The following is a 20,611-nucleotide window of genomic DNA, read 5'->3' as shown; positions in this document are numbered from 1 at the left end:
AGCCCTGCCTGAAACAAAAAAAAGTTAGACAGGTAAACATGGTTAATTATTCAATGGGCTGTTGAATATTTACCTTCTTCTCAGCATTGTCTCCCGGAGGAAGGACAGGGCACAGCTGTATTTATAGCATGGCCTTCTTCGTCCTCTTGAGCCACTCGGGGCCTGCATCTCCTGGTTAAACTCCCTCTTGAAGCGATCCCTGAGTGAGCGACACCGCTTCATAACCCTTTCACCTGGAAAGAGAAGAACGAAGAAAAAAATGGGTTAAGTACAACACATTCTGACCTGCTCCAGAAATTACTGAAATGTGGCTACTTACAGTTAGGTCCATATATATTTGGACAGAGGCAACATTTTTCTAATTTTGGTTCTAGACATTACCACAATGAATTTTAAACAAAACAATTCAGATGCAGTTGAAATTCAGACTTTCAGCTTTCATTTGAGGGTATCCACAATAAAATTGGATGAAGGGGTTAGGAGTTTCAGCTCCTTAACATGTGTCACACTGTTTTTAAAGGGACCAATAGTAATTGGACAATTGACTCCAAGGCTATTTCATGGACAGGTGTGGGCAATCCCTTCGTTATGGCATTCTCAATTAAGCAGATAAAAGGCCTGGAGTTGATTTGAGGTGTGGTGCTTGCATTTGAAAGGTTTTGCAGTGAAGTAAACATGCGGTCAAAGGAGCTCTCCATGCAGGTGAAGCAAGCCATCCTTAAGCTGCAAAAACAGAAAAAAAACATCCGAGAAATTGCTACAATATTAGGAGTGGCAAAATCTACAGTTTGGTACATCCTGAGAAAGAAAGAAAGCACTGGTGAACTCATCAATGCAAAAAGACCTGGGTGCCCATGGAAGACAACAGTGGTGGATGATTGCAGAATAATCTCCATGGTGAAGAGAAACCCCTTCACAACAGCCAACCAAGTGAACTACACTCTCCAAGAGGTAGGCGTATCAATATCCAAATCTACCATAAAGAGAAGACTGCATGAAAGTAAATACAGAGGATTCACTGCACGGTGCAAGCCACTCATAAGCATCCAGAATAAAAAGGCTAGATTGGACTTTGCTAAAAAACATCTAAAAATGCCAGCACAGTTCTGGAAGAACATTCTTTGGACAGATGAAACCAAGATCAACCTCTACCAGAATGATGGAAAGAGAAAAGTATGGTGAAGGCGTGGTACAGCTCATGATCAAAAGCATACCACATCTTCTGTAAAACATGGCGGAGGCAGTGTAATGGCTTGAGCATGCATGGCTGCCAGTGGCACTGGGTCACTAGTGTTTATTGATGATGTGACACAGGACAGAAGCAGCCGAATGAATTCTGAGGTATTCAGAGACATACTGTGTGCTCAGATCCAGCCAAATGCAGCCAAACTGATTGGTCGACGTTTCGAACTACAGATGGACAATGACCCAAAACATAAAGCCAAATCAACCCAGGAGTTTATTAAAGCAAAGAAGTGGAATATTCTTGAATGGCCAAGTCAGTCACCTGATCTCAACCCAATTGAGCATGCATTTCACTTGTTAAAGACTAAACTTCAGACAGAAAGGCCCACAAATAAACAGCAACTGAAAACCACCACAGTGAAGGCCTGGCAGAGCATTAAAAAGGAGGAAACACAGTGTCTGGTGATGTCCATGAGTTCAAGCCTTCAGGCAGTCATTGCCAACAAAGGGTTTTCAACCAAGTACTAGAAATGAACATTTTATTTAAAATTATTTAATCTGTCCAATTACTTTTGGTCCCTTTAAAAACAGGGTGGCACATGTTAAGGAGCTGAAACTCCTAAACCCTTCATCCAATTTTATTCTGGATACCCTCAAATGAAAGCTGAAAGGCTGAACTTCAACTGCATCTGAATTGTTTTGTTTAAAATTCATTGTGGTAATGTCTATAACCAAAATTAGAAAAATGTTGTCTCTGTCCAAATATATATGGACCTAACTGTATGTTCTCAAGTCTGATGCCTTGGGTCAAGGTCCTCCCAGTTGCCTACAACGTTGTTACATACTTCCTCCCAGAGCCGACGTGTGACAAACGTATCTGCATGCCTGTGGTCAGCCATATTCCACAGCGGCCCCCGCTCAGCTGCCTCCTCGATGAGGCAGTCCACATCAAGTCCGCTGTCATCATCTGAGTCGGGAGCACGCTGTGAAGACTGTGAAAGAGCAAAAAAAAATTAGCACACTGAAACACAAAAGTACCAAGAGAAAAATAAAAAAAACCTCACTACTGGCTGACCTCTGCGGCGATTACAACGCCGACTCTGGGAGCTGCTGGGAGGACCTTCAAGGGGGGGGGCTGGAATGGGCAGAGCTAGATGAAAGCCCCCCATGATTGCGTTGCCATGGGAGGGTTTTTTCCCATATTATGTTTTGAGTTTAGTGAGGGGGATTGGCTGGGGGAAAAATGGGGGAGGAGCTGGGTGGCTGGGTATCACTGGTTAGGGGAAAAAGTGCGGGAAGAAGTGCAGTCACGAGGAGGAAGGCAGCAGAGAAAGCCGACCCACCCTCCCTTTGTTTTCAGGGGCATCGATTAGGGCGGTTGTTTAGGGTATTTAATGCGATTAGTTAGTGGGTGAGGTTGGTGTTTTTTGATAATTTTACGAGTTCTCATTGTCACAGTGGCAAGTGTGGCGGGGGGCGGGGTTCTTGGAGTTGGTGATGTTTATTGGAGGAAGGTCAATTAAAAAGGATGGGGGTGGATCTGGCTTGTGGTTACGCGCTCTGGACGGGGATTGTCCTCGGGAGCTTTCGGGTTTTTGGTCTGCCCTGAAAAAAGGTTACATGGTGCCCTCAAGCTGGTGGTCACGGCTGAGGGTAAAAAGTGTTGGTTTTTGCCTATATATATATATATATATATATATATATATATATATATATATATATATATATATATATATAATGCCAGATCTTTTAGCTCCAAGAACCCTCCCCCTCAGGTTTTCAGATAATTCTGTATGTTATAATGTTTTTAATTGTTGTTTGTTAATAAACTGGCCGCTGTGGCCAAAAATTTCCAAAGAATTTAATGTGTCATGTCTTTTTGCATATTTAGCATGAGACGGGGTGGCAGAATTTGGTCTGGGGGTGGGGGGGGCGGGGGAAATGTTCCATATGGGCTATACGCAGTCATGTGCAGCAGATTAAGAAAAATGAAAAATAATTATGTTGGATGTAGGTGTATGTTGTATGTGTACTGTGATGTATGATGATCTGTTTTGTATGTGTTGGGTGCACTGTGATGTGTGAAGCGACTGATTCGGCACAACTTACACTCTGTACGCCCGCTCCTTGCGTTTCTCCACCCATCTCGTCTCCTTGTGAGAGGCCCTCAGCTGCTTCAGCTTCCTGTGAAAACATAATGCATATAGTGTTTAACAGAAATTTTAACACCAAAAACAATTTTTTTTTTAAATTACCTCACTACGCAGACGCTGTGGAGGAGGGCTCCCAGAAGAAGACATTTTCTGCTGGCTCGGTCTCTGGTGTATCTGTAAGCATAAAGACAGCTGTAGGCTACTATACAAATTTAATTTGAAGCTTTGTGGTCTTTCATACTTACATCAGGAAAGTGGCTTGCTGGCTCGGTCCCTGCTGGCTCGGTCCCTGTTGGCTCGGTCCCTGCTGGCTTGGTCCCTGGTGTATCTGTAAGCATAAAGACAGTTGCAAGCTACTATACCAATTGAATTTGAAGCTTTGTGGTCTTTAATACTTACATCAGGAAAGTGGCTTGCTGGCTCGGTCCCTGCTAGCTCGGTCCCTTGTAGCAGTGGTCCCTGGTGGATCTGTAAATATCAAGAATTTATACTTAGACCCACCCCCAAACTAGCTAATGTTAAAGATTTAATAACCACCCTGCTCAAATGATCTGAGCAATGTTCATGCAGGCCAACAACCAAAGTTTTGAGAAACAACCCCAAAAACAAATATAACCAAGGCACACCAGTCTGAGCTGGATTACCTACTTCAATAGTATGTGCAAGCTGTAAAACCATTTCCTCCCCACCCCAAAAAAAAAAAAAAAAAATAATATCCTCATGTAAAACTGAAATGTCTAAACACCAGTTGAAAATGATTTTAAAAGATCCCTTTAAAAATTACTTCAAAAACACATGCACACGCACGAAAGCACACAAGCGCACGCATAACGCATACACACACACAAAAGCAACCAAACGCACGCACAATGCATGCACACGCACAAAAGCACCCAAACGCACAACGTATGCACATGCACAAAAGCACACAGGTGCACACAAACACACAGATGCAAACATGCACAAAAGCACCCAAATGCATGCACAATGCATGCACATGCATGAAAGCACACAGGCGCACGCAAACACACACAGATGCACACATGCACAAAAGTACCCAGACACATGCACAACGCATGCACATGCACGAAAGCACACAGGCGCATGCAAACACACAGAGATGCACATGCACAAAAGCACACAGGCGGACACAAACACACAGACGCACACACACAGAGACGCTCGCAAAAATGGCAGTACTCACACTGGCTGGCAGGCCTCTAGCTGGACACTGGCTGGCTTCTTGCTGCACACTGCCAGGCCTCCTGCTGGTTGCTGGATACAGGTTTTATATATAGCTGTACATTGGCAGACCTCAGGCTTGATTCTGGCTGGTGGATGGCTGCTGGATGGCTGCTGGCTGGCAGGCCTCTTTCACACTTCTGTCTTTTTGAATCCTTTGCAATCCGTCATTTAGGGGAAAAAACGGATCCTGCAAATGTGCTCGCAGGATGCGTTTTTGCCCATAAACTTGTATTAGCAACGGATCGTGATGGATTGCCACATGGCGCGTCCGTCGTGCGACGGATCCGTCATGTTTTGGTGGACCGTCGTCACAAAAAATTTCAATGTAACTTTTTTTGTGTGTCGCGTCCGCCATTTTTGACTGTGCATGTGCGGCCAAAACTCTGCCCCCTTCTCCCCGGACTGCAGAATGGGCAGCGGATGCGTCAAAAAACTGCATCCGCTGCCCACGTCGTGCAGAAATGTCACAACGTCTGTCGGTACGTTTGCCCGACGCATTGCGACAGACCCGTACCGACGGAAATGTGAAAGAGGCCTTATTTTCCTCAAGTTGAGTTCACTGTGAATAACCATTGTCATGAATCTACTGGCAAGTCCCCGCTCTTTGAGCCATACGGTTTTCAATCTCAATTTTGCTTCTTCAATAGGAATCGCTCTTCAGGAGCACCTGAGGATTAATCTTTTCTTCACCCATTACATCAGTGTGGCAAGGGGTTCTTAATATTTTGAGAAAGATGGGGTCCAAATATAAGAGTATTGGTAATTGGAGACATTTGGTGGGCCGGGACCTGTGTGTTGGTGATTTGGTGTGGTTGTCCTCAAAGACTATTAAGTTAAAGGTCCCTTCTTTAAAACTGAGACCCAGGTTCATCGGCCCCTATGAAATAGTTGCCGTCGTTAATCTTGTAATGCTTCGCCTTGCTCTGCCACCCACTTTTAAGACTCATAATGTGTTTCACAAATCACTTCTCAAAAAATAAATTGCTTCCTCTGAAAAATCTCTACCACCACTTCCTTGAGCTCTGTAATGCAACTACAGCCTTTTTACTGTCCAAGTGACCTAAACTTTTAATGTAGCAAGGTGTATATGGATGGAAAAACTATCTCTTGTACTATTTTGAATGTGAAGAAGGAATGCTTTCTCAAATAGGATTGAAAAAGATATACCTTTTTGGGATGCACAACAGGTTTGATATTCGCATAATTATTATGCAACATCAAATTATATTTATCAAGCAGTCGAAAAATTATTCCTTTATTTAGGAAGAACAATCCATCTGTTTTCAAGGGGTGATGAAGCAATGGCTTGGCACCAAGGTTATCCAAAAATGAACTCTATTTTCTGAGCGGTTTCATTTTTGAGAATCCTCAAGAAAGAAAGTTTCTCAGCATCAATACTGTCTAGCACTGTAAATCACAGTGGGCAGCTAGAAGATCTGTAGCTTGCAAGGCTGTGCAGTTTATTAATTATGTGTTTACATAAAATCTATAACAATTAACCCCTTAATGACCGCCGATACGCCTTTTAACGGCGGCCGCTAAGGGTACTTAAACCACAGCGCCCCCCAGAGTCGGATTTTCTCTGGGCTCTCGGCTGCCGGGGGTAGCCGAGACCCCAGAGAACATGATTCGGGGTTTTTTTTACCGACCCCGCATTTGCGATCGCCGGTAATTAACCGTTTACCGGCGATCGCAAAAAAAAAAAAAAACGCGATTTCTTTTTAATTTCTCTGTCCTCCGATGTGATCGCACATCAGAGGGCAGAGAAGTGGGGTCCCGATAGCCCCCCAATACTTACCTATCTCCCCCGGTGCTCCTCGTGGCTCCCGATGGGCGCTGGCATCTTCAAAATGGCAGGCGCATGCGCAGTGTGCCCGCCGGCCGGCACCGGGAGAATCTGTGGGGTCTCGGCTGCCGGGGGTAGCCGAGACCCCAAAGAACATGATCGGGGTTGGTTTTACCGACCCCTGTTTTGCGATCACTGGTAATTAACTGTTTACCGGCGAACGCAAATAAAAAAAAAGCAAAGTGTAATTCTCTGTCCTTTGATGTGATCGCACATCAGAGGACAGAGAAATAGGGGGATTCGGGGACGCTATCATACTCACCGGTGTCCCTGGGTCCTCCAGCTGCTCCTCCTGGCTGCCGGGGAATAGAAAATGGTGGGCGCATGCGCAGTGCGCCCGCCATCTATCGCCATCTGCCGGCCAGCAGGAGAAGAGCAGTTGGGGCTAAAATTAGGGTTAGGGTTAGGGCTAGGGTTAGGGTTAGGGCTAGGGTTTGGGCTAAATTTAGGGTTAGGGTTGGGGCTAAATTTAGGGTTAGGGTTGGAGCTAAATTTAGGGTTAGGCTTCTTTCACACTTATGTCGGTACGGGGCAAAGCGTCGGCCCGACATACCGACGCACGTTGTGAAAATTGTGCACAACGTGGGCAGCGGATGTAGTTTTTCAACGCATCCGCTGCCAAATCTATGTCCTGGGGAGGAGGGGGCGGAGTTACGGCCACGACGTACAAAAAAACATTACATTGAACGTTTTTTGTGCCAATGGTCCGCCAAAACACAACTGATCCAGTGCACGATGGACGCGACGTGTGGCCATCCGTCACGATCCGTCGGTAATACAAGTCTATGGGCAAAAAACGCATTCTGCGGGCACATTTGCAGGATCCGTTTTTTGTCCAAAACGATGGATTGCAACGGATGCCAAGCGACGCAAGTGTGAAAGTAGCCTTAGGGCTAGGGCTAGGGTTGGGGTTAAAGTTAGGGTTAGAATTGGGATTAGGGTTTGGATTAGGGTTAGGGTTGGCATTAGGGTTACGCTTGGGATTAGGGTTAGGTTTGGGATTAGGGTTAAGGTTAGGGTTGTGATTAGGGGTGTATTGGGATTAGGGTTAGGTTTGAGGTTAGGGTTGAGATTAGGATTAGGGGTGTGTTGGATTTAGGGTTTTGATTAGGGTTATGGTTAGGGTTGACATTAGGGTTGTTTTGGGGTAAGGGTTGTGATTATCGTTAGGGTTAGTGATTAGGATTATGGATCGGGTTGGGATTAGGGTTAAGTGTGTGTTGGGGTTAGGGTTGGAGCTAGAATTGGGGGGTTTCCACTGTTTAGGTACATCAGGAGGTCTCCAAACACGACAGCCAATTTTGCGCTCAAAAAGTCAAATGGTGCTCCCTCCCTTCTGAGCTCTGCTGTGCGCCCAAACAGTGGGTTACCCCCACATATGGGGCATCAGCGTACTCGGGATAAATTGGACAACAAATTTAGTGGTCCAATTTCTCCTGTTATCCTTGTGAAAATAAAAACTTGGGGGCTACAAAATCTTTTTGTGGAAAAAAAAATATTTTTTTATTTTCACGACTCGCATTCTAAACTTCTGTGAAGCACTTGGGGATTCAAAGTTGTCACCACACATCTAGATAAGTTCCTTAAGGGGTCTAGTTTACAAAATGGTGTCACTTTTGGAGGGTTTCCACTGTTTAGGCACATCAGGGGCTCTCCAAACTTGACATGGCGTCCGATCTCAATTCCAGCCAATTCTACATTGAAAAAGTAAAACGGCACTCCTTCTCTTCCAAGCTCTGTGGTGCGCCCAAACAGTGGTTTACCCCCACATATTGGGCATCGACGTACTCAGGAGAAATTGCTCTACAACTTTTGTGGTCTAATTTCTCCTGTTAGCCTTGTGAAAATAAAAATTTGGGGGCAAAAAGATCATTTTTGTAGAAAAAATGTGATTTTTTATTTTCACGGCTCAACGTTATAAACTTCTGTGAAGCACATGGGGGTTCAAAGTGCTCACCACACATCTAGATAAGTTCCTTAAGGGGTCTAGTTTACAAAATGGTGTCACTTGTGGGGGGTTTCCACTGTTTAGGCACATCAGGGGCTCTCCAAACGCGACATGGTGTCCAATCTCAATTCCAGACAATTCTACATTGAAAAAGTAAAATAGCACTCCTTCTCTTCCAAGCTCTGCGGTGCACCCAAACAGTGGTTTACCCCCACATATGGGGTATTGGCGTATTTAGGAGAAATCGCACAACAACTTTTGTGGTCTAATTTCTCCTGTTACCCTTGTGAAAATAAGAATTTGTGGGCGAAAAAATCATTTTTGTGTAAACAAATGCGATTTTTTATTTTCACGGCTCTACGTTATAAACTTCTGTGAAGCTCTTGGGGGTTCAAAGTGCTCACCACACATCTAGATAAGTTCCTTATGGGGTCTAGTTTACAAAATGGTGTCACTTGTGGGGGGTTTCCACTGTTTAGGCACATCAGGGGCTCTCTAAACGTGACATGGCGTCCGATCTCAATTCCAGCCAATTCTGCATTGAAAAAGTCAAACGGTGCTCCTTCACTTCCAAGTTCTGCGGTGCACCCAAACAGTGGTTTACCCTCACATATGGGTTATTGTCGTATTCAGGAGAAATTGCTTAACAAAATTTATGGTTACATTTCTGTTTTTACACTTGTGAAAATAAAAAAAATGGTTCTGAATTAAAATGTTTGCAAAAAAAAGTTAAATGTTCATTTTTTTCCTTCCACATTGTTTCAGTTCCTGTGAAGCACGTAAAGGGTTAATAAACTTCTTGAATGTGGTTTTGAGCACCTTGAGGGGTGTAGTTTTTAGAATGGTGTCACACTTTGTTATTTTCTATCATATAGACCCCTCAAAATGACTTCAAATGTGATGTGGTCCCTAAAAAAAAAGGTGTTGTAAAAATGAGAAATTGCTGGTCAACTTTTAACCCTTATAACTCCCTAACAAAAAAAATTTTGTTTCCAAAATTGTGCTGATGTAAAGTAGACATGTATAAAATGTTATTTATTAACTATTTTTCGTGACATATCTCTCTGATTTAAGGGCATAAAAATACAAAGTTTGAAAATTGCAAAATTGTAAAAATTTTCGCCATATTTCCGTTTTTTTCATAAATAATCGCAAGTAATATCGAAGAAATGTTACCACTAGCATGAAGTACAATATGTCACGAAAAAACAAGCTCAGAATCAGCGGGATCCGTTGAAGCGTTCCAGAGTTATAACCTCATAAAATGACAGTGGTCAGAATTGCAAAAATTGGCTCGGTCATTAAAGGGACACTGTCACCTGGATTTGTAGGGAACAATCTTCAGCCATGGAGGCGGGGTTTTGGGGTTTTTGATTCACCCTTTCCTTACCCGCTGGCTGCATGCTGGCTGCAATATTGGATTGAAGTTCATTCTCTGTCCTCCGTAGTACATGCCTGCACAAGGCAATCTTGCTTTGCGCAGGCGTGTACTATGGAGGACAGAGAATGAACTTCAATCCAATATTGCAGCCAGCATGCAGCCAGCGGGTAAGGAAAGGGTGAATCAAAAACCCCAAAACCCCGCCTCCATGGCTGAAGATTGTTCCCTCCAAATCCAGGTGACAGTGTCCCTTTAAGTACCAAATTGGCTCTGTCACTAAGGGGTTAAATACGTTTGCTGTTTAATTTTGCACATGAATATTGGATAGTTAGATAGATGCCCTTGCTCTGCCACCCATTTTTAAGATTCATAATGTGTTTCACCGATCACTTTTCAAAAAATAAATTTGTTTCCTCTGAACCATCTCCACCACCACCTTCCTCAGTCATTGTTGATGGGAATCTGGAATTACAGATAGCGAAAGCACATTTGCATAACAATTCACATTCCTATTTCCGTCTCAACATCCATAATAATAATTTGAAATTGATATATAAAGCTCTTGTTTTCTTTTGTTTTTCAGTGCATCAAGAAATTTCAAGTGACGGTATGAGTTGGTCCATGCTCAACTTACCTACTGTTACCTACAAAGATTCTGGTGAATATATCTGTAAAGCTAGAAATAACCTGGGAATGGCAGAAGCCTTCATTTCAGTTTTAGTCACTGACTCCAACACAACTGATGAGCCAAATGACAGTGGTAAGTAGCCAATGTAAGTAATGTGTTGCTATAGCATTTTCTATCTCATTCTAAATTTCCCAATTTAACCCCTTACCTACCAGGTGATTTTCTTTTTTTTTCCCTTTAGTTTTTTCCTCCCCTTTTCCCAAAAGCTATACTTTTTAATTTTTCATCCCACATAGTTGTATGAGAGCTTGTTTATTTGCATCACAAGTTGTAATATTGAAAAATGTCTTTCATTTTGCCATACAGTGCAATGAAATTTTTCAAAAATGCAATTCAGCAGTTTTTGAGTTTCGTTTACACATAATTCATTTTGCTCTAAAAGTGACCTGGCATTATGATTTTTCACGTCAGTATGATTGCAGGGATGACAACCTTTCATAGTTTTTTTTTTATTTAAATGGTGAAAAAAATGGAAATTTGTAAAAAAAAAAAAAAAAAAAAAAATTCACTTCTGTCACCATTTTCAGAAAGCCAAAGCATTTTTACTTTTCCATCAATGGAACTGTAGGAGAGCTTTTTTTGAAGTGAGCTGATGTTTTTATTGACATAAATTGGGGTAGATATGATTTGCGTTTACTGATCGGGTTATTTAATTTTATAGATTTGATAGATTTGCATAGATTGACCTTTTACGGAGGCAGCAAGGCCTCATGTTTGTTTATATATATATTTTTTCCTTTTTGAATCGGGAAAAGGTAGGGTGATGTGAATTTTTATACTTTTTTTTAGTTCTATGTTTTTTTTTATAAACTTTTTTCTACTTTATTTTTTTAGTCTATTTATGGGATTTGAACCTGTGATCATAAAATCACTTATAGTACATACGAAAATACCACAATATTGAATTATATAGTAACATTTATTGTCTCCTATCCCCGTGAGACTAGCAGGGACCTCACCGAGGTCACCGCAGTTCAACCCAGCTGGGAACTCAGCCTCATTGACCTTTGGTAATACTCCCATCAGCCGCTTCTGCTTTCACTGTTATTAGTGACAGCAGTTATCCACTGATGGGGAGGAAGTCCCATCAGCTGACACCAGTAACCAGAGGTAAACTTTATACTTCCAATAATAGATGCGCCCTCACGCTGTCTTTTGACAGTGTGGAAACGGCAGATGTCTGACTGGCGTGAAGGATTTCACTGCCGATTAGAAGCGGTGTTTGCCGCACTGTCATACACATGACAGCATGGCATACACTGGATGTTCAGGCCCACCATTCAAGTTAATGGGGTCTGGGTTCAGGTCCAGATACTGTTCTGGTACCCGTACCTGAAAATTTTGTAACTTTTCAGCTGGACTTCAACATCTAGGTATACGCCCATCTCTATTAGGAACAATCCTGCTTGGGTGCACCTTGTCGTGGTGGGATGACTTTTCCTTTTTTTGTGAAAACAGTATTAGTTAGTGCCGTATTTTTCGGATAATAAGGCACTCCGGAATATAAGACGCACCCCAAATTTTGAGGAGAAAAATAGGAATTTTTTTAATAAACTAGTGTTGCTTCTTATAATGCATGTGCTTATTGCTTACCGGGGGTGGTGGCTGCTGTGAAGCAGGGTCCCAGGGTCACTGCTGGTGGAGGCAGGAGTGGGATGATGCTGCAGGCTCCATCTGCACATGCGCCGCCCCCCGACGGCCATTTATCCAAAGTCCACCACACAGAAAGCCATGGAACTGCGGGGGCTCTGGCCTTTCACAAAATGTCAGACACAGCACAGTAGCAGCACCGGACACAGTGCAGCAGCAGCATCGGACACAGCGCAGCAGCATCAGACACCCGTAGCAGCAACACCGGACACCAGCAGCGGCGCGCCTATAAGGTATATCCGCATTATAAGATGCACCCCTATTTTCCCCCCAAATTTTGGGGGAAAAAAGTGTGTCTTAGAATCCGAAAAACATGGTACCCTATTTTTTTAGACATAATTTTGCTCCTTATTTCTTACTGTAGAGTATCTATAAATTACTTTTATTCTCTATTTTATACTAGTACATCATATGTTAGGAAGTACTTAGAGATTTTCTACCCATTTCTTATAATATATACTCTCTCCCCAACTTCTCTGTCCTGCTGGCCTCATTCTACTTTGCTATCTTCTCTTTTGGATTTGGCAAGGAACTTTTCTATTTTTTTTATATCACACTTGAGCCATACAGTTTTTTTTATAACAATGGGGTAGGCAGCCCATTTAATGCATATTTGTCACTATAAATGGACAAAGACACACAAACAGCACAATTGCATGAATACTACTACACATACATCTAGTATTTTGCAGATTATAAGACGCACCAGACCTTAAGATGGACCACAAATTTTGGTTAGGAAAATAGGATTTTTTTTAATAAAATGGTCATGCGTCTTATAGTTCGCTTACCAGAGGGCGGTGACTGGGGTGGAGTGGGGTCCTTGAAGGCAGGGTCGCTGCTGCAGGGAGCAGGTGGTGGTGGCATGCTGTGGGCCCCGGGCTAGAAGGATGGGGTGCTCTGTGGTGTGAGGCTGAGGCGTGCTCCGGGCTTTCAGAAAATACTGAGGGGCGGAGTCCCCTCATTTCCCATCAATTTCATTGGATTTTGGGAAAGTAGTCACCAAGGGCGGCGTAGCACAGATTGGAGCTTCCTGCATTAGAGACTCTGCCTCTTCAGTCCCCGCTCCACGCAGCCACCCCCTTTCCCCCCCCCCCAATTTTTTTTTGCGGGGAAGTGTGTCTTGTAATCCAAAAAATATGGTAGTTAGATTACTGTAAACATTGAAAGTAGTCACCAAAAAGTTTCTACAAAAATGCTAATGCATTCAAAACAAATTCTGGGACCATCCTGGGAATAACAGTTTGAAGACGGTTATAAAGTAATATCTTAAACTTCATTAAACAACAATTATTGAAATATATTTAGACAGTGCAAACTTAGACTAGACAGTTTTAATATGTGACACATTTATTTAATCTAACCTATACTATTAGGCTACTTTCTCAAAATGAGCTTTTGGTGAGTTATTGATGTTGAAAATTTTCTGCACCTATTAAAGCTATGTGCACTTTTTTTCATCAAGTTTTTTGAGTACTTTTTTTACATGCATTTTTATCTTTATTTTTACATGCATGCATATGTGCACCTAAAGAAGGCTGTATGCAGTCATAATACATAGTGTTTTTTAATATAAAGTATTTTTTACACGTAACTTTTGTTTTATTTGCATTTATCGGATCCATTTGCCTTTTTATCTCGCTGGGTGTGTTTTTTTCACTTCATCTAGCAGGGCCTAGAGTAGGATTTAAGGCAGTGTTCCCCAAGTCTGGTCCTCAAGAGCCACCAACAGGTCATGTTTTCAGTATTTCCTTAGTATTGCACAGGTGATAATTGCATCACCTGCACAGGCAATAATTCCATCACCTGTGCCATACTAAGGAAATCCTGAAAACATGACCTGTCGGTGGCTCTTGAGGACCGGACTTGGGGAACACTGATTTAAGGGGAAGTGTACACAGAGGTGTATGCTACTCGTCCAATGTTCCTGATTTATGAAGAGGCATATACCTGTTCATGAATCAGGGCTGTCTGACTTCAGCATGTCTCACCAAAACCAGAGTGAACAATTCTGGTCTTGATGAATTGAGCCTATAGTGTCTGGACTGGAGGCAGAATGTTATACAGCAAAAAGGGCTGAACAGATCATTTAATAGTTTTGCAGTATAAATGTTGCTCTTTTTGTGGTTAGGAGGCATGTTGGTGGCCTTAGTTAGTCATGTGCTTTTATATATGTGCATTGAAAGATAGCTGTCAACTGCTAATTATTACTCAACTTACAAAAAATTTTTCCCGCAGACCTACTGCATATATCAATCATTTCCTTATCTCCTCCTGATTAATGCCATGAGGTCTGCAGATAGGACTGGACAGCATGACAGGTTCCTATAAAAGTACAGGGTGGGCCATTTATATGGGTACAACTGTGTGCGCCATTGATAAATTTGCATTAACAAATGGCTGACTTCAGAATGGCCGCCATGGTCACTCACCACTAGTGTTGAGCGATACCTTCCGATATCGGAAAGTATCGGTATCGGATTGGATCGGCCGATATTCAAAAAATATCGGATATCGCCGATACCGATACCCGATCCCAATGCAAGTCAATGGGACCAAAATATCGGAATTAAAATAAACCCTTTCTTTCCTTGTAGGTTCATTCTACATGAAGGAAAACAACTAAGAATAATGCAGGATGTATTTGGGGAGGTGGCGGAGACATTAAAGTCATAGAGGTTTAGCCCAATCAAATAGAATAGCATTTTTTTTTTTTTAAAGACGTTCGGAGTGACAAAGATATTGACTATGTAATTTTTTTTTTTATTTTGTCAGATATTGATGTTTCACTATTCCACGCCCTTCCCCTTCTCTTTTTTTTACTTTTCCCACACTTTCATCTTCTTCATCATCAGCATCTTTGACATCAACTTCTTCACCTTATTCATCTTCTTCTTCATCTTCTACCTATTTTATTTTTTTGATTACATTCTTCATATTAATTTTATTCAACTATTATTATTCTTCCTATTCTACTTCTTCATCATATTCTCATTTGTCACAGGCATTCCCGTAGTTGTTATCTATAAAAGTTTGAAGAGTACACCTTCCGTTCTGCCAGTCACAAAAGTTACATTTGTCCGCGTTCAGTTTGGCCTGCAGCATCAGGCTTTATCCAGGGGCACCACGAGGAGGAACGGACTCACCCCCATACACTGCTTAGACTTCTTCTGCATATAATTTAGATAATATCTTTTGCTCTGATATTAAGTGTTATGCTTAATGTTCTTCTGCTCTTTGTTCTGCAGCCTCTTGTTCTTCTGCTTCTCGGTCTTCCATGTCGTCGTCTCCAGGGTCGTCGTCTCCAGGGTCGTCGTCTCCGCCGTCGTCGTCTCCGCCGTCGTCGTCGTCATCGGGGTGGTCTTCCGGGTCGTCGACTTTAGGGTCTTCAACTTGGAAATGTAGCAGAAGGTACAAGAAGGCTGAGAAACTGCCAAGAACCAACTGATGGAACTGGAACTCGGATGGCTACCCGAAGGTTCAAGAGCCTATGGAACTACCGAGGACCAGCTGACGTTACTGGAACCCGAGTACTAAGCAGGAGGTAACCGTGCTAAAAAGCACTACCAAGGACCGCCTGACGTTGGCGGAACTCGGATACCCAGAAGGAGGCACCTAAGCCAAAGGCTCTGCCCGGAACCAGCTGACGTTACTGGAACCAGGATGGGGAGCAGAAGGTACAAGAGCAAAAGACACTGCCGAGAACCAGCTGACGGTGCTGGAACCAGGTGGTGGACCCGAAGGCCCACAGGAGAGGAGAGAACAGCTAGGCCGCGAGGCAGCCGCAGTTACCGATCCCCAACAGTCCTACAGGGGGAGCTTGACCTACTGGCACTACAGAACCAGCCTTGACTACCAATTCATGCAGCCCACATAGGAAGCTCCTAAACTGGAGGCACCCTGGAGTTGGCTAACCCGACCGCAACACGACGGGGCAAGCATAGGCGTCTCAGTGAGCTTGACACTACCCAGAAACAGCTGACGGTGCTGGTACCAGGCTTGGCACGAGGGAGTACCTGTGACAAAAACACTGCCGAGAACCAGCTGGCGATGCTGGAACCCGGATGCGTTGCCCCAGTGTGCAAGAGCCAATGGCACGACCGAGGGCCAGCTGACGGTGCTGGAACCCGGTTACTAAGCTGTAGGTGCCCGCGCTTAAAAGCACTACCAAGGACCGCCTGGCGTTGGCGGAACTTGGATACCCAGGAGGAGGCACCTAAGCCAAAGGTTCGGCCCGGAACCAGCTGACGGTGCTGGAACCAGGTGGTAGACCCGAAGGCCCACAGGAGAGGAGAGAACAGCTAGGCCGCGATGCAGCCGCAGTTACCGAACCCCAACAGTCCTACAGGGGGAGCTTGGCCTACTGGCACTACAGAACCAGCCTTGACTACCAATTCACGCAGCCCACATAGGAAGCTCCTAAACTGGAGGCACCCTGGAGTTGGCTAACCCGACCGCAACACGACGGGGCAAGCATAGGCGTCTCAGTGAGCTTGACACTACCCAGAAACAGCTGACGGTGCTGGAACCAGGCTTGGCACGAGGGAGTACCTGTGACAAAAACACTGCCGAGAACCAGCTGGCGGTGCTGGAACCCGGATGCGTTGCCCCAGTGTGCAAGAGCCAATGGCACGACCGAGGACCAGCTGACAGTGCTGGAACCCGGTTACTAAGCTGTAGGTGCCCACGCTTAAAAGCACTACCAAGGACCGCCTGGCGTTGGTGGAACTCGGATACCCAGGAGGAGGCACCTAAGCCAAAGGCTCGGCCCGGAACCAGCTGATGGTGCTGGAACCAGGTGGTGGACCCGAAGGCCCACAGGAGAGGAGAGAACAGCTTGGCCGCGATGCAGCCGCAGTTACCGAACCCCAACAGTCCTACAGGGGGAGCTTGGCCTACTGGCACTACAGAACCAGCCTTGACTACCAATTCACGCAGCCCACATAGGAAGCTCCTAAACTGGAGGCACCCTCGAGTTGGCTAACCCGACCGCAACACGACGTGGCAAGCATAGGCGTCTCAGTGAGCTTGACACTACCCAGAAACAGCTGACGGTGCTGGTACCAGGCTTGGCACGAGGGAGTACCTGTGACAAAAACACTGCCGAGAACCAGCTGGCGGTGCTGGAACCCGGATGCGTTGCCCCAGTGTGCAAGAGCCAATGGCACGACCGAGGACCAGCTGACGGTGCTGGAACCCGGTTACTAAGCTGTAGGTGCCCGCGCTTAAAAGCACTACCAAGGACCGCCTGGCGTTGGCGGAACTCGGATACCCAGGAGGAGGCACCTAAGCCAAAGGCTCGGCCCGGAACCAGCTGACGGTGCTGGAACCAGGTGGTGGACCCGAAGGCCCACAGGAGAGGAGAGAATAGCTAGGCCGCGAGGCAGCCGCAGTTACCGAACCCCAACAGTCCTACAGGGGGAGCTTGGCCTACTGGCACTACAGAACCAGCCTTGACTACCAATTCACACAGCCCACATAGGAAGCTCCTAAACTGGAGGCACCCTGGAGTTGGCTAACCCGACCGCAACACGACGGGGCAAGCATAGGCGTCTCAGTGAGCTTTACACTACCCGGAAACAGCTGACGGTGCTGGAACCAGGATGCGTTGCCTATTAAAGATTGTCTTCCTACAGCCCCAACTAGCGGTGTTGGAGCAAAGGGTAAGCAGGGGGAGCAGAGTGTAGGCCGAAGCCTGCACTGGAGTCAGCTTTGTGTCTGCGTTGCGTTTGCAGGACACTTTGCCGGCTACACAGTGGGGGAACAGCTGGCGTTGCTGAACCCCACTGACACAATGGCGGGTGTTTTTCTCTGTGCAGCTAGCACTTCCGGGCCCAAAAACTAGCGGTGGTAGAGCCCAGGGGCAGCAGGAGGAGGAGAGGAGCATAGTGTAGGCCGAAGCCTAGTTGAACCAATTTCAAAGGTAACCTTTAACCCCCCCTCAGGTGTTACAAAGTACAAGAGCCACACCTTGTGCAGCATTAATGCTGCACAAGTGAAAGGTTGCTCTATTAATTTGTCTACTTGCACACGCTGAATGAAAGACGTACACAATTTAGCCCATTCTACAGTCAAACTGTAGTGGAGGCGTGACTTGTATTTTTAAGGAGACGCAGCACAGGTGTCCCAAATAACGCCTTGGTGCTTGGTGCAGCTTCCTGAGCGTTGTTATTTGCTGTACAGGAGTCTGCGCTCTTGTGTTATCCCTTGGCAATGCCCTGTTAGCGCTGCCCATCTTATGACCTCATTTCATGTTGGCCGGTGCTGTTAACGATGGCCATAAATCCCAGACCCACAGTGACTTTTCATAAAGTCACACTGCGGTGCTGGGATTCGTGGCCTTGAGCAGTAAATATTTTCGCCGCTCACACACGTCCTTACACCTGCTTCAGACTGGGCGGCCTCTGCTGATCCCTTTTCACATGCCGCGGCCATGAGGCCGCACAGTCTGAAGAAGGCGGAAGGAGATGAGTGACGACAGGCGAACATATGCACTGCTCGTGCCCATAAACCACACCCTCACTGACAACATAAATAAGACACCGAGGGGCGTTGTTTCTAGCAGGGCGGACGCACAGGCGCAGCCAGCTAACCAATGATGTCAGAAGACGGGAAGCGCTACCAAGGGGGGTGCTGCATATCATTAGAAAGGAAAGTCACACCTCAGGGACAGTGTAATGGTCTCAATGAGACACATTTTGTACGTGTTGAGTTCCACGTGGGCAAGGGGAAAAAGTCAGCCACATTGTACAAATGCAGCAGTACTGCTGAACAAGGTAGCTGTTATACATAGAAACACCTGGGGGTGGGGGGCAGGCTCACTTCAATTTCAGTTCATTTGCCTGCGTGGCGTTTGCAGGTCACGTTGCCGGCTACACAGCAGGGGAACAGCTGGCGGTGCTGAACCCCACTAACACATTGGCTGGTGTTTTTCTCTGTGCAGCTAGCACTTCCAGGCTACAACTGGCGGTGTTATGAGCCCAGGGTCAGCAGGCGGAGGAGAGGAGTAGAGTGTAGGCCGAAGCCTGCACTGGTGGCAGCTTTTGGTCAGTTGTGCCAGCGTGGCTTGTGCTGGACACTATGCCGGCTACACAGCAGGGGAACAACTGGCGTTGCTGAACCCCACAAACACATTGGCTGGTGTTTTTCTCTGTGCAGCTAGCACTTCCAGGCTACAACTGGCGGTGTGATAGCCCAGGGGCAGCAGGAGGAGGAGAGGAGCAGAGTGCAGGCTGAAGCCTAGTAGAACCAATTTCAAAGGTTACCTTTAAATCCCCTCAGGTGTTGCAAGGTACAAGAGCCACACCTTGTGCAGCATTAATGCTGACCAAGTAAAAGGTTGCTCTATTAATCTAGCTCCTTGCACACGCAGAATAAAACACCTACACTATTTAGCCCCTTATACTGTCAAACAGTAGTGGAGGCGTGACTTGTCTTTTTAAGGAGACGCAGCACAGGTGTCAAAATTTACACCTAGGTGCTGGGCGCAGATTCCTAAGTGTTGTTATTTGCTGTACAGGAGTCTGCGCTCTTGTTATCCCTTGGCCATGCGCTGTGAGCTATGCCTGTCTTCTCACCTCATTTCATGTTGGCCGGTGCAGTTAGCGATGGCCATGAAACCCAGACCCGCAGTGTCTTTTCTTTAAGTCACACTACGGGGCTGGGATTCTTGACCTTGCGCAGTAAATTTTGTCGCCTGTCACTCATGTCCTTACACCTGCATCAGACTGGGCGGCCTCATCTGATCCCTTCTCGCATGCCGCGGCCATGAGGCCGCACAGTCTGAAGAAGGCGGAAGGAGATGAGTAAAGACAGGCGAAGATATCCACAGCTCATGCCCATCAATCACACCCTCGCAGTCAAAATAAGTAAGACAACGAGGAGCGTGGTTTCAGGCACGGCGGACGCACAGGCGCAGCCAGCCAACCAATGATGTCAGAAGATGGGCAGTGCTACCAAGGGGGGTGCTGTGTGTCATTAAAAAGGAAAGTCACACCTCAGGGACATTGTAATGGTCTGTAATGAGACACATTTTGTACGTGTTTAATTAAACGTGGGCAAGGAAAAAAAGACAGCCACCTTGTACAAATGCAGCAGTACTGCTGTACAAGGTGGCTGTTATACATAGAAACACCTTGGGGGTGGGTGGCAGGCTCCCTTCAATTTCAGTTCATGTGCCTGCGTGGCGTTTGCAGGTCACGTTGCCGGCTACACAGCAGGGGAACAGCTGGCGTTGCTGAACCCCACTGACACATTGGCGGGTGTTTTTCTCTGTGCAGCTAGCACTTCCGGGCCCAAAACTAGCGGTGTTAGAGCCCAGGGTCAGCAGGAGGAGGAGAGGAGCAGAGTGTAGGCCGAAGCCTGCACTGGTGGCAGCTTTTGTTCTGTTGTGCCAGCGTGGCTTGTGCTGGACACGTTGCTGACGACACAGCAGGGGAACAGCTGGCGGTGCTGAACCCCACTGACACATTGGCAGGTGTTTTTCTCTGTGCAGCTAGCACTTCTGGGCAAAAAC

At 45.6% G+C, this 20,611-nt stretch overlaps 1 protein-coding gene across 1 annotated transcript in view; it reads left to right on the top strand.

Moving 5' to 3' along the window:
• Positions 1–20,611, top strand: part of LRIT1 (leucine rich repeat, Ig-like and transmembrane domains 1) — a 73,288-nt gene that overhangs the window by 37,763 nt on the left and 14,914 nt on the right. Inside the window, exon 4 of the mRNA XM_069753138.1 lies at positions 10,342–10,518. Coding sequence (XP_069609239.1) covers positions 10,342–10,518 — 177 coding nt within the window. The remainder of the gene's footprint in view (positions 1–10,341; positions 10,519–20,611) is intronic.

The sequence above is a fragment of the Ranitomeya imitator genome, chromosome 2, assembly GCF_032444005.1.
Source record: "Ranitomeya imitator isolate aRanImi1 chromosome 2, aRanImi1.pri, whole genome shotgun sequence".
NCBI classification, from domain to species: domain Eukaryota; kingdom Metazoa; phylum Chordata; class Amphibia; order Anura; family Dendrobatidae; genus Ranitomeya; species Ranitomeya imitator.
Note: the sequence above shows the minus strand (reverse complement) of the source record. Positions and strands in the feature narration are given on the sequence as shown.